At 48.2% G+C, this 16,680-nt stretch overlaps 1 protein-coding gene across 1 annotated transcript in view; it reads right to left on the bottom strand.

Moving 5' to 3' along the window:
- Positions 1 to 3,816: 3,816 nt before the first annotated feature.
- The window catches only part of cdk15 (cyclin-dependent kinase 15), an 86,720-nt gene continuing 73,856 nt past the window's right edge, over positions 3,817 to 16,680 (bottom strand). Inside the window, exons 10-13 of the mRNA XM_034182243.1 lie at positions 12,629 to 12,692; positions 5,716 to 5,766; positions 5,469 to 5,651; positions 3,817 to 3,978 (exon numbers count right to left, since the gene is read on the bottom strand). Coding sequence (XP_034038134.1) covers positions 3,866 to 3,978; positions 5,469 to 5,651; positions 5,716 to 5,766; positions 12,629 to 12,692 — 411 coding nt within the window. The 3' untranslated portion in view covers positions 3,817 to 3,865. The remainder of the gene's footprint in view (positions 3,979 to 5,468; positions 5,652 to 5,715; positions 5,767 to 12,628; positions 12,693 to 16,680) is intronic.

The following is a 16,680-nucleotide window of genomic DNA, read 5'->3' as shown; positions in this document are numbered from 1 at the left end:
AACTACAAGTAAGCCTGCAGTCTGAGAGCGAAGCGCTCTATTGGGGTGATATGGTACTACGAGGTCCCTAAGATAAGATGGGACCTGATTATTCAAAACCTTATAAGTAAGAAGAAGAATTTTAAATTCTATTCTAGAATTAACAGGAAGCCAATGAAGCGAGGCCAATATGGGTGAGATATGCTCTCTCCTTCTAGTCCCCGTCAGTACTCTAGCTGCAGCATTTTGAATTAACTGAAGGCTTTTAGGGAACTTTTAGGACAACCTGATAATAATGAATTACAATAGTCCAGCCTAGAGGAAATAATGCATGAATTAGTTTTTCAGCATCACTCTGAGACAAGACCTTTCTGATTTTAGAGATATTGCGTAAATGCAAAAAAGCAGTCCTACATATTTGTTTAATATGCGCTTTGAATGACATATCCTGATCAAAATGACTCCAAGATTTCTCACAGTATTACTAGAGGTCAGGGTAATGCCATCCAGAGTAAGGATCTGGTTAGACACCATGTTTCTAAGATTTGTGGGGCCAAGTACAATAACTTCAGTTTTATCTGAGTTTAAAAGCAGGAAATTAGAGGTCATCCATGTCTTTATGTCTGTAAGACAATCCTGCAGTTTAGCTAATTGGTGTGTGTCCTCTGGCTTCATGGATAGATAAAGCTGGGTATCATCTGCGTGACAATGAAAATTTAAGCAATACCGTCTAATAATACTGCCTAAGGGAAGCATGTATAAAGTGAATAAAATTGGTCCTAGCACAGAACCTTGTGGAACTCCATAATTAACTTTAGTCTGTGAAGAAGATTCCCCATTTACATGAACAAATTGTAATCTATTAGATAAATATGATTCAAACCACCGTAACGCAGTGCCTTTAATACCTATGGCATGCTCTAATCTCTGTAATAAAATTTTATGGTCAACAGTATCAAAAGCAGCACTGAGGTCTAACAGAACAAGCACAGAGATGAGTCCACTGTCCGAGGCCATAAGAAGATCATTTGTAACCTTCACTAATGCTGTTTCTGTACTATGATGAATTCTAAAACCTGACTGAAACTCTTCAAATAGACCATTCCTCTGCAGATGATCAGTTAGCTGTTTTACAACTACCCTTTCAAGAATTTTTGAGAGAAAAGGAAGGTTGGAGATTGGCCTATAATTAGCTAAGATAGCTGGGTCAAGTGATGGCTTTTTAAGTAATGGTTTAATTACTGCCACCTTAAAAGCCTGTGGTACATAGCCAACTAACAAAGATAGATTGATCATATTTAAGATCGAAGCATTAATTAATGGTAGGGCTTCCTTGAGCAGCCTGGTAGGAATGGGGTCTAATAAACATGTTGATGGTTTGGATGAAGTAACTAATGAAAATAACTCAGACAGAACAATCGGAGAGAAAGAGTCTAACCAAATACAGGCATCACTGAAAGCAGCCAAAGATAACGATACGTCTTTGGGATGGTTATGAGTAATTTTTTCTCTAATAGTCAAAATTTTGTTAGCAAAGAAAGTCATGAAGTCATCACTAGTTAAAGTTAATGGAATACTCAGCTCAATAGAGCTCTGACTCTTTGTCAGCCTGGCTACAGTGCTGAAAAGAAACCTGGGGTTGTTCTTATTTTCTTCAATTAGTGATGAGTAGTAAGATGTCCTAGCTTTACGGAGGGCTTTTTTATAGAGCAACAGACTCTTTTTCCAGGCTAAGTGAAGATCTTCTAAATTAGTGAGACGCCATTTCCTCTCCAACTTACGGGTTATCTGCTTTAAGCTACGAGTTTGTGAGTTATACCACAAAGTCAGACACTTCTGATTTAAAGCTCTCTTTTTCAGAGGAGCTACAGCATCCAAAGTTGTCTTCAATGAGGATATAAAACTATTGACGAGATACTCTATCTCACTTACAGAGTTTAGGTAGCTACTCTGCACTGTGTTGGTATATGGCATTAGAGAACATAAAGAAGGAATCATATCCTTAAACCTAGTTACAGCGCTTTCTGAAAGACTTCTAGTGTAATGAAACTTATTCCCCACTGCTGGGTAGTCCATCAGAGTAAATGTAAATGTTATTAAGAAATGATCAGACAGAAGGGAGTTTTCAGGGAATACTGTTAAGTCTTCTATTTCCATACCATAAGTCAGAACAAGATCTAAGATATGATTAAAGTGGTGGGTGGACTCATTTACATTTTGAGCAAAGCCAATAGAGTCTAATAACAGATTAAATGCAGTGTTGAGGCTGTCATTCTCAGCATCTGTGTGGATGTTAAAATCGCCCACTATAATTATCTTATCTGAGCTAAGCACTAAGTCAGACAAAAGGTCTGAAATTATTCAGTTAAGTCCTTTAACAGTTATTCCTCTGTTAAAGGAGATTTTTTTAATGAAAGACGTGCAGAGGGATTGCAGCGTCGGCTCGCAGCCGCCGCGACGCTCCGCCACAGGAAAAACACCTCTGTTGGAAGCCTTAAGGACAAGTTGGAACATGTCCAGCTGTTAAACAATTTCTCATATACTCACTCCACTGAAAGCCATCAAAAGCCGCCTGGATTTTACAAATGGTTATCAACACGGAGGTGTTTTTCGTGTGCCGCTGCACCGCGCCGGCTGCGTCCCGACGCGTGGACCCGTCCGCACGTCTTTCATTAAAAAAATCTCCTTTAACAGTGGAATATCCGGATAAAATGCTGAAACCGACTTCTTCTGAAACTTCTCTGTTCTCTCACGATGTCCTGGATCAATAGAGCCTGAAATGTGGAGGTTTTCAGCTTGAAACAGGCTGATGACGCCGCCTGAGAGCGCTGCGCGACGTCTCGCTCCGTGAAAAGTCCTTAAAGCGACAGTATCACCTCAAAATCTCTCATCAGCCGTTAAAATTTTCACTGAAAACCAGCTTAATTTTTCGAACCGTGTCCACTTCGATGTGTCTCACAGGTTTAGAAAAAATTTTGATCAAACAAAGCGCCAGTCTCTCAGCAACTTCTCAGACAAAGGAATTCCGACGAGGGGCTGGACGACTCCTCCCACAAGGAGTGCTCACAGGCGAATGACGTCACCGACAGGCGTGGAAAAACTCACGCATGCGCACGAGGGTTCAAGCATGTCTGACGTAAAAACATATGAATGAAATCCATATAGTTTTTGAAAAAAATAAAAAGGACCGTTACTTTATTGACAGCCCTCGTAATCTCTTTTTTGCAGCTACAATCTTAGAATTTTTTCTTTTTTTAATTTGCACTCTGGACAAACCTCGTTCATTCTATTACATTTTAATGTTCTTTTCTTCTCCTGACCTTTTCAGTGTGTGTGTGGTTTACTCAGGTTTATATTTGCACTTTACCTTTCGTTGTTCTGGTTACAGTGACAATAAAGACTCTGTATCTGTCCTTTGGGGAGGTGGGGTGGACCGGTTGTGTCTGGGTGGTTGCCATCCAGGACACAAGATGGTAAAGTGGTTTTATGGAGGCATGGCGGAGAGGGGGGGTCTAACCCATCATGGTTTAGCTTCTGTAAGTACAGCTGAAGAACTATTTGGACCAGAAATTGGAGTGAATCACTGTGAATGATTCAGTTTAGTTTTGAATCCTGCTTTGAAGTTTGTTTTTTTGTTTGTTTTTTATTGTTGTTGTTATGATTGTTATAGTGCTAAGCTAGGCTAACATTTTTCTCGTTACATCTTGTTATTTGCGTGTGGATGGAGAATGAAAAGGCCTCACGAAGAGAAATGATTCGTGAAACACAGATGTCAGTGTGCGTGAGAGCTTCGTTAATAACCTGGTCTCAGAGTCTGTGACTTGGATCAAGTCTTTACACTCAGACAGGTGGGCGGAGCCTCATCCCGGATCATTCTGATTGGGTGTCACCACCATTTCGCCATGCACATCAGAGATGGTCTGAGCCGCTGGGTGGGGCTGAAGACATCATGGACTTCTGTCTCCAGAAAAACACCCGGTACCTTGAAGACAGAAATCGCTGAAAAAGATGGGAAAAGGGGGCGTGTCTGTAACCACTGATTTGTCATGTGTTTCAAGATATTTGTCAGAAATTTAAAAAACATAAAACTTTCACAATAAAGCTCTTTCCTGTGTTCCCAGTGCTGCTGCTGCCTACATACTTTTATTGTGAAGGTCACTCAGGACAACTGAAACAGAAAACTTTGGAAATTTGACAAATTATGTGAACACAAATGTCTTTCAGCAGATTTATGAGAAATCAGTCATGTATCTTGTCGTAACCACGACACAACCGTGTTGAGTCCTGGACGGCAACCAACCAGGCAGAGAGGAAGTCTCTGCCTCCTGGTGAAATGTGGGCATGTCCTTGACCTTCTCCAGTCTCTGGGGTCCTCCACACTGAGACACCTGTGTCCTGGATCATGTCCAGAGAAACTCCCCACATGGACTAAATGTGGTGTCTGATATTCCCTCACAGTGTCAGTGATCCTCCTCATCTGAGTCTCACTAAGTAACCGTTCACTGGACACAAAGTCATTCCAGCAGGACCCAAAGATCGTCCACAGAGACCTGGGACCAAAGACATCCAGTCCTTATCTGAGGTCATGAGCAGAAGTGAGTCACTTTCTCCAGGGCTTATCTATATTTCACGTCTTTTTGTGGCGTCCTCTCATCATCAGTGCTGTAGATGGTGTCGTGTTCCTGACAGAAGGTGTCGTGAAGAAGACAAAACTCACAGGGCTTAAATACACAGTGGATAATTAGGCTGTGATGTGAAACAGGTGTGCGGAGCAGGCAGGAGGAGGGCGTGGACAAACAAAGACGAGAACCAACTGTGTGAGACAAGAGAGTGCAGGGACGAGTGGGCGAGGAGACGACAAACAACACAGAGACCACCGAGACAAGGGAGAGTCGTGACAGTGACACAAACGAAATGGGGCGTGAACACATGATTACAAAGATGAGGAGGCGCAGACAAGAGAATACAGTGACAGCAGGGACATGACTAACAACCAGAAACTAACAATATTAAAATATCCAGACTGAGAAGAAGAAAAAAACCACAGGATGAATGGAAAAGACTGAAAAGAAAACAACAAGAAAATCAGCTGAACGGAACTGATATGTGGCAAAAGTATAAAGCACAAAGAAAACAATCAAAGACTACAGTGGTAAACATGGCAAATAAAACCAGTGACTTAAGCAATCATGACTCAAAAATCAAAGACAGAGGATCAAAGACTGAACTAAACAAAAATGGCACTCAAGACGTGGCAACAGTGAAGAACAGAAACTACAACCTGTGACAAAAGAAAAATAAACAGTTGATCAAAGAACAGACAAAACAGGATCAAAGAAGAAAGACTGAGAAAATCATAAACCCGACCCAAGTAGGGGTGAATCCTGACACTGCTGTGTGTGTGTGTGTGTGTGTGTGTGTGTGTGTGTGTGTGTGTGTGTGTGTGTGTGTGTGTGTGTGTGTGTGTGTGTGTGTGTGTGTGTTCTTACAGTCATGCAGGTACATGATGCGAGGTGGCAGCGTGTTGAAGTATGGGTGCTGCAGGGCTTCTTGAGCTGAGATTCGGGCCTTTGGTTCGACTATCAGCATCTTCTGAAGCAGATCCTCTGTCTTCTGGGGCAGCTGGGTTAACCTAAACCAGAACACAGAACTCTGTCCCGACTGCCAGAAGGCTGGTATCACAATGTCACAAAGACATGAAAGTTTTTCAGAGCATCCTTTGGGGTTCAGGTTCTCACCGTTTCCAAACATTGTGTAACTGCAGCGGTGCTGCGTGAGTAAATCGCTCTGTGGAAACACAGAACAATTTTAGCTTCATTTCCAGCTTTTGTCACAATGAAATGTGGTTATTGTTCAGCATAGTCAACCAGACAGCGCCCCCACATGGTCAGATATACATAGCGCTGCTGATGCTGTGATCAAAACACCCTTCTGCTTCACCTCAGGGATATTTGGTGTCAACTGTGCAGTCTTACAGGTTGGAGTTCATCTACTAACTTGTCAGAAACAGCAGGTACGTCTCCATCCATGTGGTAAAGCCGGTGCGTGACACTGACCAGACCTTTAACCTTCCCCGGTCAGTCCCCCAACATTCTAGAACCATCCAGATTGTGCAGGACAAATAAATAAAGTCATCCGATAATCTTAGCAGTGTTTCTTTGATTCTAGACTCCTCCCAGGTCAAAGGCTGGAATTGTGCTTATGGGGTTTATTTTTGAAAAGGTCACAGTTATTGGGGTCAAAGGTCAGAATTGTGGTTCCATGCAACATCTGTTGTGAAAGTGTTGGAACACGGACCCACAACAGGGGACGCAATGAACGGACAATGGAGAAAGTAAATAACAAGTTTTACTGTTGTGAAAATGCACAACCAATACAACGATTGACAATTTGGGTTTACACCGAATTCCACTGGTGTCGTGTGGGCAGGCTCGAAGGTAGGAGACGTCCGTCCAAGTCGAGCCGGAACCACCCAGATTTCCCCTGCCACCGAACCCTGGAAATACTGGAACCGCCAAGTCCCGAATTCCCAGGTGGCCACTGCCTCCGCTCGTCGGATCCGGTACTGCTGGCAAGAGAACAAACACACAGGTGTGGATGCGGCTGCACCCAGTACACAGAGAGGGAAGAAGCTGACTCCACCTCACGTCAATACTGCAGAAAGGTGAGTACTTCTCCAAGCAATTTAGCTCACAATAATCAGCTGTCCTGCAAAGGTTTAACAAATCTTTTAGCCAGTTAATCAGAATATTAATGCAGAGAACGTTACCTTTAACGTAAGGCGATATCTCGGCACTGAGGTGGAGACGCCGTCCTCCTGATATACCTCTGTGCTGAGTGGAACAGCTGAGTCTGGTGATGGGTGACAGCTGTCACCCCGGCTACTCCCATTAGGCGGCAGCGCCCTCTGGTGCCTGGAGCCCACACTCCAGGCAGGGCGCCCTCTGGTGGTGGTGGGCCAGCAGTACCTCCTCTTCAGCGGCCCACACAACAGGACCCCCCCCTCAACGGGCGCCTCCTGGCGCACGACCGGGCTTGTCCGGATGGCGACGGTAGAAGTCGGCCAGGAGGGCCGGGTCCAGGATGAAGCCCTTCTTCACCCAGGAGCGCTCCTCGGGTCCGTACCCCTCCCAGTCCACCAGATACTGAAAACCCCGGCCCATCCGACGGACATCAAGGAGCCGGCGGACTGTCCAAGCCGGTGCTCCGTCGATGATCCGGGCAGGAGGCGGCGCCGGACCCGGGGTGCAGAGGGGTGAGGTGTGAAGAGGCTTGATCCGGGAAACATGAAAAACTGGATGGATCCGCAGTGAGGCCGGAAGCTGGAGCCTCACTGCAGCAGGGTTGATGACCTTGAGGATCTTATAAGGTCCGATGTACCGTTCTTGTAGTTTTGGTGAGTCAACCTGTAGAGGAATGTCCTTGGTGGACAACCAGACCTCCTGCCCAGGACGATACTTGGGGGCCGGGGCTCGCCGCCGGTCTGCATGTTTCTTCGCCCTCGTCCGGGCCTGCAACAAGGCAGAGCGGGCGGCCCGCCACACCCGACGGCACTTCCGTAGGTGGGCCTGGACCGAGGGCACACCGACCTCTCCCTCAACCACCGGAAACAAGGGGGGCTGATACCCCAAGCACACCTCAAACGGGGAGAGGCCGGTGGCTGATGACACTTGGCTGTTGTGGGCGTACTCGATCCAGGCCAGGTGGGTACTCCAGGCCGTCGGGTGCGTGGCTGTCACACAACGAAGTGTCTGCTCCAGCTCCTGATTCGCCCGCTCTGCCTGCCCATTGGTCTGGGGGTGGTACCCAGACGAGAGGCTGACCGTGGCCCCCAGTTCCCGGCAGAAACTCCTCCAGACATGTGAGGTGAACTGGGGACCGCGATCGGAGACGATGTCTGATGGTATGCCATGCAGACGGACGACGTGGTGGACCAGGAGGTCCGCTGTCTCCTGGGCCGTTGGGAGCTTCGGGAGGGCCACGAAGTGGGCCGCCTTGGAGAAACGGTCCACTATCGTGAAGATGACAGTGTTTCCCTGGGACGGCGGGAGACCCGTGACGAAGTCCAGACCGATGTGGGACCAGGGGCGATGAGGCACGGGCAGTGGCTGTAGCTGCCCTGAGGTCTTTCTGTGATCGGCCTTGCCCCTGGCGCAGGTGGTACAGGCCTGGACGTAGTCCCGGACGTCGGCCTCCAGGGATGCCCACCAGAAGCGTTGCCGGACGACTGTCACGGTCCTTCGCACCCCTGGGTGACAGGAGAGCTTAGAACCGTGACAGAAGTCCAGGACTGCAGCCCTAGCCTCTGGTGGGACGTATAGTTTGTCCTTTGGTCCGTTTCCGGGATCCGGGACACGGGTCAGGGCCTCCCGGACGGTCTTCTCCACGTCCCAGGTGAGGGCGGCCACGATAGCGGACTCCGGGATGATGGGATCCGGGGGATCCGACGGTTCCGTTTTGACTTCGTCTTCGTGCACCCGGGACAATGCATCCGACCTCTGATTCTTGGTCCCGGGACGGTAGGTAATCCGGAAGTCAAAACGGCCAAAGAACAGTGACCAGCGGGCTTGCCTGGGGTTCAGTCGCTTGGCGGTCCTGATGTACTCCAGGTTCCGATGGTCAGTGAAAACCGTGAATGGCACGGCTGTTCCCTCCAACAGATGTCTCCACTCTTCGAGGGCCTCTTTCACAGCAAGGAGTTCCCGATTGCCGACGTCATAGTTCCGTTCAGCGGGGTCAACCTGCGAGAAAAATAGGCACACGGGTGAAGGACCTTATCGGTCTTCCCGCTCTGGGAGAGCACCGCTCCTATCCCTGAGTCCGAGGCATCCACTTCAACCACTAACTGGCGGCTAGGATCGGGCTGCACCAGAACTGGTGCAGACGAGAAGCGCCGTTTCAACTCCTTGAACGCGGCTTCGCACCGATCCGACCAGGTGAAGGGAACTTTTGGTGAGGTCAGGGCTGTCAGGGGGCTAACTACCTGACTATAGCCCTTAATGAACCTCCTACAGAAATTAGCAAAACCGAGGAACTGTTGCAGCTTCCTACGGCTTGTGGGTTGGGGCCAATCTCTCACCGCCGCAACCTTGGCCGGATCAGGGGCGATGGAGTTAGAGGAGATGATAAACCCCAAGAAGGACAAAGAAGTGCGGTGGAATTCACACTTCTCGCCCTTCACAAACAGGCGGTTCTCCAACAACCGCTGCAGAACCTGACGGACATGCCGGACATGAGTCTCAGGATCCGGGGAAAAGATGAGTACATCATCCAGATACACGAAGACGAACCGGTGCAGGAAGTCCCGCAGGGCATCGTTTACCAACGCTTGGAAGGTCACGGGAGCATTAGTGAGACCGAACGGCATGACCAGGTACTCAAAATGGCCCAACGGGGTGTTAAATGCCGTCTTCCATTCGTCTCCCTTCCGGATCCGAACCAAATGATACGCATTCCTAAGATCAAGTTTGGTGAAGATATTGGCTCCATGCAAGGGGGTGAACACCGAATCCAACAGGGGCAACGGGTATCGATTGCGAACCGTGATTTCGTTCAACCCCCTGTAATCAATGCATGGACGAAGCCCGCCATCCTTTTTACCCACAAAAAAGAAACCAGCACCCATCGGAGAGGTGGAATTCCGGATCAACCCGGCAGCTAATGAGTCCCGGATGTAGGTCTCCATTGATTCACGCTCCGGCCGTGAGAGGTTGTACAGCCTACTGGACGGAAACTCACTGCCTGGAACCAAATCAATGGCACAATCATACGGGCGGTGGGGAGGAAGCGTGAGAGCCAGATCCTTGCTGAACACGTCAGCGAGGTCATGGTACTCCGCCGGCACCGCCTTCAGATTGGGCGGGACTCGGACCTCCTCCTTAGCTTGGGAGCCGGGAGGAACCGAGGAACCTAGACACTCCCGATGGCAGGTTTCGCTCCACTGAACCACTACCCCGGACGGCCAATCGATCCGGGGATTGTGCTTTAGCATCCATGGAAACCCCAAAACCACACGGGAGGTGGCCTGAGTCACAAAGAACTCGATCACCTCCCGGTGGTTACCTGACACCACCAGAGTTACTGGAGGTGTCTTATGTGTGATTGGTGGGAGTAGGGAGCCATCTAGCGCCCGAACCTGCACAGGCGAGGTAAGAGCCACCAGAGGGAGCCCTATCTCCCTGGCCCATCTACTGTCAAGCAGATTCCCCTCAGAGCCCGTGTCCACCAGTGCTGGGGCCTTCAGGGTCGAATCCTCAAACAGGATCGTGACTGGGAGTCGTGTAGCAATGTGGGTGTGTCCCACGTGAATATTTTGGCCCACCCCTGGCCCAGTCTCTAGGGGCGGGCGTTGGAGTTTTAACCGCTCGGGGCAGTCGTTTGCGAAATGCTCACTCGAGCCACAAACATAACAAGCTCCGTGGGCCCGCCTCCTTTGTGCTCCAGGTGCCCTAAATGTTGCCCTGCTTGTGTCCATAGCTTCGTCAGCAGGGGGAGCCATAGGCGCACGGAGCGCAGGAACAGAGGAGCGTGGGGAGGGCGGAGCTCGATCGGACCCGGAAGGGAGAGGGACGACGCGTGCCTGGCCACGCCCTTCGCCTCGTTCCCGACGGCGTTCTTCTAACCGGTTGTCGAGTCGTATAACTAGATCGATGAGCCCATCTAAATCCCGCGGTTCGTCCTTAGCCACCAGGTGCTCTTTTAGGACCAGTGACAGTCCGTTTACAAAGGCAGCGCGGAGGGCAGTGCTATTCCAGCCAGATCTCGCCGCCGCGATGCGGAAGGCGACTGCATAGGCAGCTGCGCTCCGACGCCCCTGTCTTATTGACAGTAGTGCGGTTGAAGCGGACTCTCCTCTATTGGGATGATCGAACACCGTTCTGAGCTCCCGTACAAACCCATCGTATGTGTGAAGGAGCCGTGAGTTCTGCTCCCAGAGCGCTGTAGCCCAAGCGCGTGCCTCCCCGCGAAGCAGATTTATCACATAAGCTACTTTGCTAGCATCAGTCGCGTACATCACGGGACGCTGTGCGAAGACGAGCGAACACTGCATCAGAAAGTCCGCGCACGTCTCCACACAGCCTCCGTACGGCTCTGGAGGGCTTATGTATGCTTCTGGGGACGGAGGAAGGGACCGTTGAACGACCAGTGGAACGTCACTTTCGCGCGCAGGGTCCTCGGGAGGGAGAGCCGCAGCGGCGCCCGAAGGGCGCGCCTCCACTTGTGCGGCGAGAGCCTCCACCCTGCGGTTCAGGAGAACGTGCTGCTCGGTCATTAAGTCGATCCGAGAGGTGAAAGCGGTGAGAATCCGCTGCAACTCACCGATTACCCCTCCCGAAGCCTCCGCCGCGCCTTGGTCTTCCATTGGCCGTTCAACAGCCGGTTGACGCCCCTCGGGGTCCATGACGCTGGCCGAGATATCCTGTTGTGAAAGTGTTGGAACACGGACCCACAACAGGGGGCGCAATGAACGGACAATGGAGAAAGTAAATAACAAGTTTTACTGTTGTGAAAATGCACAACCAATACAACAATTGACAATTTGGGTTTACACCGAATTCCACTGGTGTCGTGTGGGCAGGCTCGAAGGTAGGAGACGTCCGTCCAAGTCGAGCCGGAACCACCCAGATTTCCCCTGCCACCGAACCCTGGAAATACTGGAACCGCCAAGTCCCGAATTCCCAGGTGGCCACTGCCTCCGCTCATCGGATCCGGTACTGCTGGCAAGAGAACAAACACACAGGTGTGGATGCGGCTGCACCCAGTACACAGAGAGGGAAGAAGCTGACTCCACCTCACGTCAATACTGCAGAAAGGTGAGTACTTCTCCAAGCAATTTAGCTCACAATAATCAGCTGTCCTGCAAAGGTTTAACAAATCTTTTAGCCAGTTAATCAGAATATTAATGCAGAGAACGTTACCTTTAACGTAAGGCGATATCTCGGCACTGAGGTGGAGACGCCGTCCTCCTGATATACCTCTGTGCTGAGTGGAACAGCTGAGTCTGGTGATGGGTGACAGCTGTCACCCCGGCTACTCCCATTAGGCGGCAGCGCCCTCTGGTGCCTGGAGCCCGCACTCCAGGCAGGGCGCCCTCTGGTGGTGGTGGGCCAGCAGTACCTCCTCTTCAGCGGCCCACACAACAACATCCTCCACACTTGCCAGACATATGGAGGCTGGTTCTGGAACTGTGCAGGTGAGGTTATGTCAGGGTCAAATACCTTACCCTACCAGACATTTATAAATGAGTGAACACGAGACCAGCAACCTTTTCAACATATATATATATATATATATATATATATATATATATATATATATATATATATATATATATATATATATATATATAATATACGGTCAGGTGCATAATTTCTCTAACAAGGTCCAATTTGCCACAGGTCAGTCAAAGGGGTGAAGGTCACGCCTGCCTGTGTGTTGACCTCTCAGGTCCACAAAGCCGGCCCATCAGGCCACAGGTCAGTGGGGTCAAACGTCAGATTGCTGTAACTGTCTTCATGTCCGAGTGTGTCGTTACTGAGTTACTACAATATAATGATCTGAATGTGATATTTATTACACAAAATACACACTTTGTGTGTGTGTGTGTGTGTGTGAGTGGGGTTGGGGGGCGGAGTTAAATCCCACTCACCTGGTATGTAATTGGGCAGCTGACTGACTCCTGGCCAGCTGTCCTCAGAGGGGATGCCAAGGACCTGCACAGGGACACAATGCCACACACACAACACAGAGGAAACCAGCTCAGATCTGACACAAAGCCTGGAGCCTGAAACATGAAACATGAAGCCTTCAACCTGAATCCTGAAACCTGAAACCTGAGTCCTGAATCCCGAAATCTGAAACACGAAGCCTTCAACCTGAATCCTGAAACCTGACCCTGAATCCCGAAACCTGTAGCATGAAGCCTGAAACGTGAAGCCTTCAACCTGAATCCTGAAACATGAGTCCTGAGTCCTGAATCCCGAAACCTGAAGCCTGAAACCAGAAACCTACACACACACACACACACACACACACACACACACACACACACACACACACACACACACACACACACACACACACACACACACACACACACACACACACACACACACAACGTGTGTGCACACTAGATCTGTTCAAAATGTCAAATGTTACAAAATCTTTTGGGCCACATGTTCTTGTTCCACTAATAAAATAAAAGAATATGATTGTAATGGGACATTTTTAAGGGTCCCCACAAAGCAACAAGTTTTTCCAAACAAACAAAAAGAATTTATGTTTATATAAATGACCTCTGCAATAATTTAGTAAATGTCAAGTATCATTACTATGCAGATGATACTGTCATTTATTGTTCTGGGCCGACACAGCAGCTTGCCATCACAACTCCACAGTCTGCCTTCAACAATTTGCAACAAAATTTGGTTTCTTTAAAAACTGGTTGTGAACTCAAATAAAACTAAACTGATGACCTTCTCCAATAGTAAACCATCTGCAAATAGTGTTCCGACTATTTGCACACTATCAGGGTCAGTCATTGAGAAAGTGTTCCAGTATAAGTATTTGGGTTTCATTATGGATCAGTCTCTTTCCTTCATTCCACATGTTGAGGCGTTGGTCAAAAAACTGAAATTGAAGTTAGGTTTTTTCTTTAGAATTAAGTCTTGCCTCTCTTTTCACGCCAAGAAGGAACTTGTGAATGCAACATTTTTGCCAGTCTTGGACTATGGAGACATATTGTACATGCAGTGTCTCCATGCCTTGGACACAGTGTTTCATGGAGCCCTGTGCTTCATCACCAACCTGAGGACTCTCACTCATCACTGCGTTCTTTATTCTCGGGTTGGTTGGTTTTCTCTTTTCTTGTGCCGCTGGATCCATTGGAACATTTTTATTTATAAGGCTGTGTTAGGTCTCCTTCCGTCTTACTTGTGCACCTACCTGAGATGGAAAACTATGAGGACATATAATTTACGTTCACAGGACCTGTATTTAATGTCTTTGCCTAAAGTCTGCACTGATTTGGACAAAAAGGCTTTTAACTTTACTGCCCCATTTGCTTGGACTCAGCTTCAGGAACTTAAGGATTTGGTCTCTTTTAGTCATTTTAAACATCTTTTAAAGGATCTGATGAATCAAAGGTCTGTCTGTCAGTGTTTTTAGTTGGTGATTATTTTAAAATGATGTATGTAATATGTATTTATGTATGTATGCGTTTTTGTGTGTTGCCTCTTGGCCAGGACACTCCTGGAAAGCAGATTTTTAATCTCAATGAGTTTTTTAAATCCTGGTTAAATAAAGGTTTGAGTGAATTAAAAAAAAAGGGAGACAACTTCCAGTAATGTTCTCCTCTGGGTGACCAATCAACCACCACTTTTTGTAATTAGGGTTAACTCTAACCCTCTTCTCCCGTTACGGTGATGTTGTCTTGCCAGCAGAGGGAGAAGAACATGTGTCACTCTGGGGGACCTTATCTTATCTGATCTGATCTGATCTGATCGAGTTCAGCTGTTTAACAGTCTAATGGCTGTGAGAAAGAAGGAGGTCTTGAACCTGGTGGTTCTGCTTCTCACAGTCCTGAACCTGTGGCCTGAGGGGAGGAGTGTGAATAGTCCATGTTGGGGGTGAGTGGGGTCTTTGATGATGGAGACAGCTCTCCTGTGGACTCTGCGGTGGTAGATGCTCTGCAGAGAGGGTTATGGGGTCTGTTGTTCTGTAAATAGTTCTCTTACTTTTGTGATCAAAATAATTGATTTGAATCTCAAATTTGAGGCTGTTCTGTAAATAGTTTTCAAATAAACAAATAAATATAGCAACTTCTGATCAATCCATATCAGGCTTAAAATAATGTACTGATTTAAGCCACGCCCACTGCAGGTTAAACCACACCCACTTCCACTTTAGACTCTGCCCACTCTGAGTACAGATAATTTAGATGGTTGAACAGATACAGATAGTGGTGCATTCACTCATCCCTAGTAAAGACCAAATAATGAGCAATCACAGAAACATCCTAAGAACAATGAATGTGCTGTTTAAATGTAAGGCAATCATGTTACTGGCAATGATGTTTAATTGATGCTTAATGACTTGATGGTCTGTGTTGGAAATGAGGAAACAAATGGATTTTGTTTTGCCTAATAAAATATTTAATTCCCATTACAAAGAGCAGACGATACAAGAATATCATCCTTCTGTTCCTAACCCTGTTCATGAACCATGACCGTGGATGTAAACAAGGAATTAATTAACTGACATGAATCAATTCATGCACTCACATCATGAACACTTCAGCCACCAGCCACATGGAGTGTCCGCGCGTCCAGCTGTCTCTGGCCAATCAGTGCGCCAAAGGACACATGTCATGTGAACTATAACTCAGCTGAACATGTTCCAAAGGTGATATGTGTTTTTATTATTACCATGTTTTAAGCCTGCCGACACGTGCATCGCTGTGGCGTGTTGAGAAGTGAGGCAAATGAGCTGCTCACACCGTCTGTCAGTCAGGCTGTCACATGACATACGGACCATGTGGACATTGCGATCACATGCCACGTGAGGTGTGGCGGACCAGTGAGCTGTTTTTATTTTTCACTATGTCATGAGAGCCTGCAGACACATGTGCATCACACTGGTGTATTGAGAGGTGATGTTCTTCATGGCATGATATGTGTTCTCCAGCTGCGAGTAGCAATGACACAGTGGTCAGCATCAGCTGCAACATGATGATCGCCTCGGTGAATGCGTGTGTGATCATCTGATAGCTTTGGTGCCCCCATGTATGCTGGCATCATCTAATTACGTCTGTGGGCACGCCTGGGCACTGATTATCAGTGATCACATGTCATGTAACATGGCTGTCCGATCGGATGGTGCGCTGGTGTTGTTACACGCAGCTGGGTTTTATTTTTATCTCTGTTGTGGTAGCATGGGCACGCTGCTGGCTGGTGATTCCACCTCCAGTGGGACATGCTGGATATGCCATGAGGGGTGTTTCACAGTTGTCAGCTGTTCCACCACGGTCATGACAGCTGTCCAGATGTGCGCATTGTGCTAGACAGCGATTGCACTGCACTCTGGCCACCGTTCGAGCCTTCGCTACCTCGACAATGTTGGTTCATGGTGTGGCGGTGGGGGGGAACACACTCGCACACCATTTGTGTTGCTTGGGGGCAGACATGACACACTGACCACCCTTTGAGCTTTCACCACTTGGACTGTACCTCGAAAGTGGTCTACATTCGTGCTGGCTGCGTGAATAGTCCCGCATTTTCTAAGTGCCCAGCAAATGCTGCTAGACGTTCGTGGGTGGCACCTCAAATCTGGCTGAGTGTGGGTCAAATGGCCATTCACCCTCATTCGGCTGCTGGTGTGAAGGCTAGCTCGTTCATCACATTCAGCCAGGGTGTGATGTGGCCGATCATTTCATGCAGCCCTTCGACCGCGGCCCGAATGGTCCAACCTGCGTACGACATGGTGTACGAATGTTGTTAACATGGTCAGATGGAAGATGACCTCATCTTGATGCTGTTCGATTGGGTTTCCAACATGAGCGTGACGCGAATGTGGAGTGCATGTGCTGTGGCTGAATGGTTGTGCCGACTGCTGTACAAGGTGTTCGAGGTGGCTCCGATTTTTCAGGGCTGCCATTCGAATCCTCCTTCAAGTGCCATTCAGCCTCAATCGTGTTATCTGTGA

Source organism: Thalassophryne amazonica, chromosome 1, assembly GCF_902500255.1.
Source record: "Thalassophryne amazonica chromosome 1, fThaAma1.1, whole genome shotgun sequence".
Taxonomy (NCBI): Eukaryota; Metazoa; Chordata; class Actinopteri; order Batrachoidiformes; family Batrachoididae; genus Thalassophryne; species Thalassophryne amazonica.
Note: the sequence above shows the minus strand (reverse complement) of the source record. Positions and strands in the feature narration are given on the sequence as shown.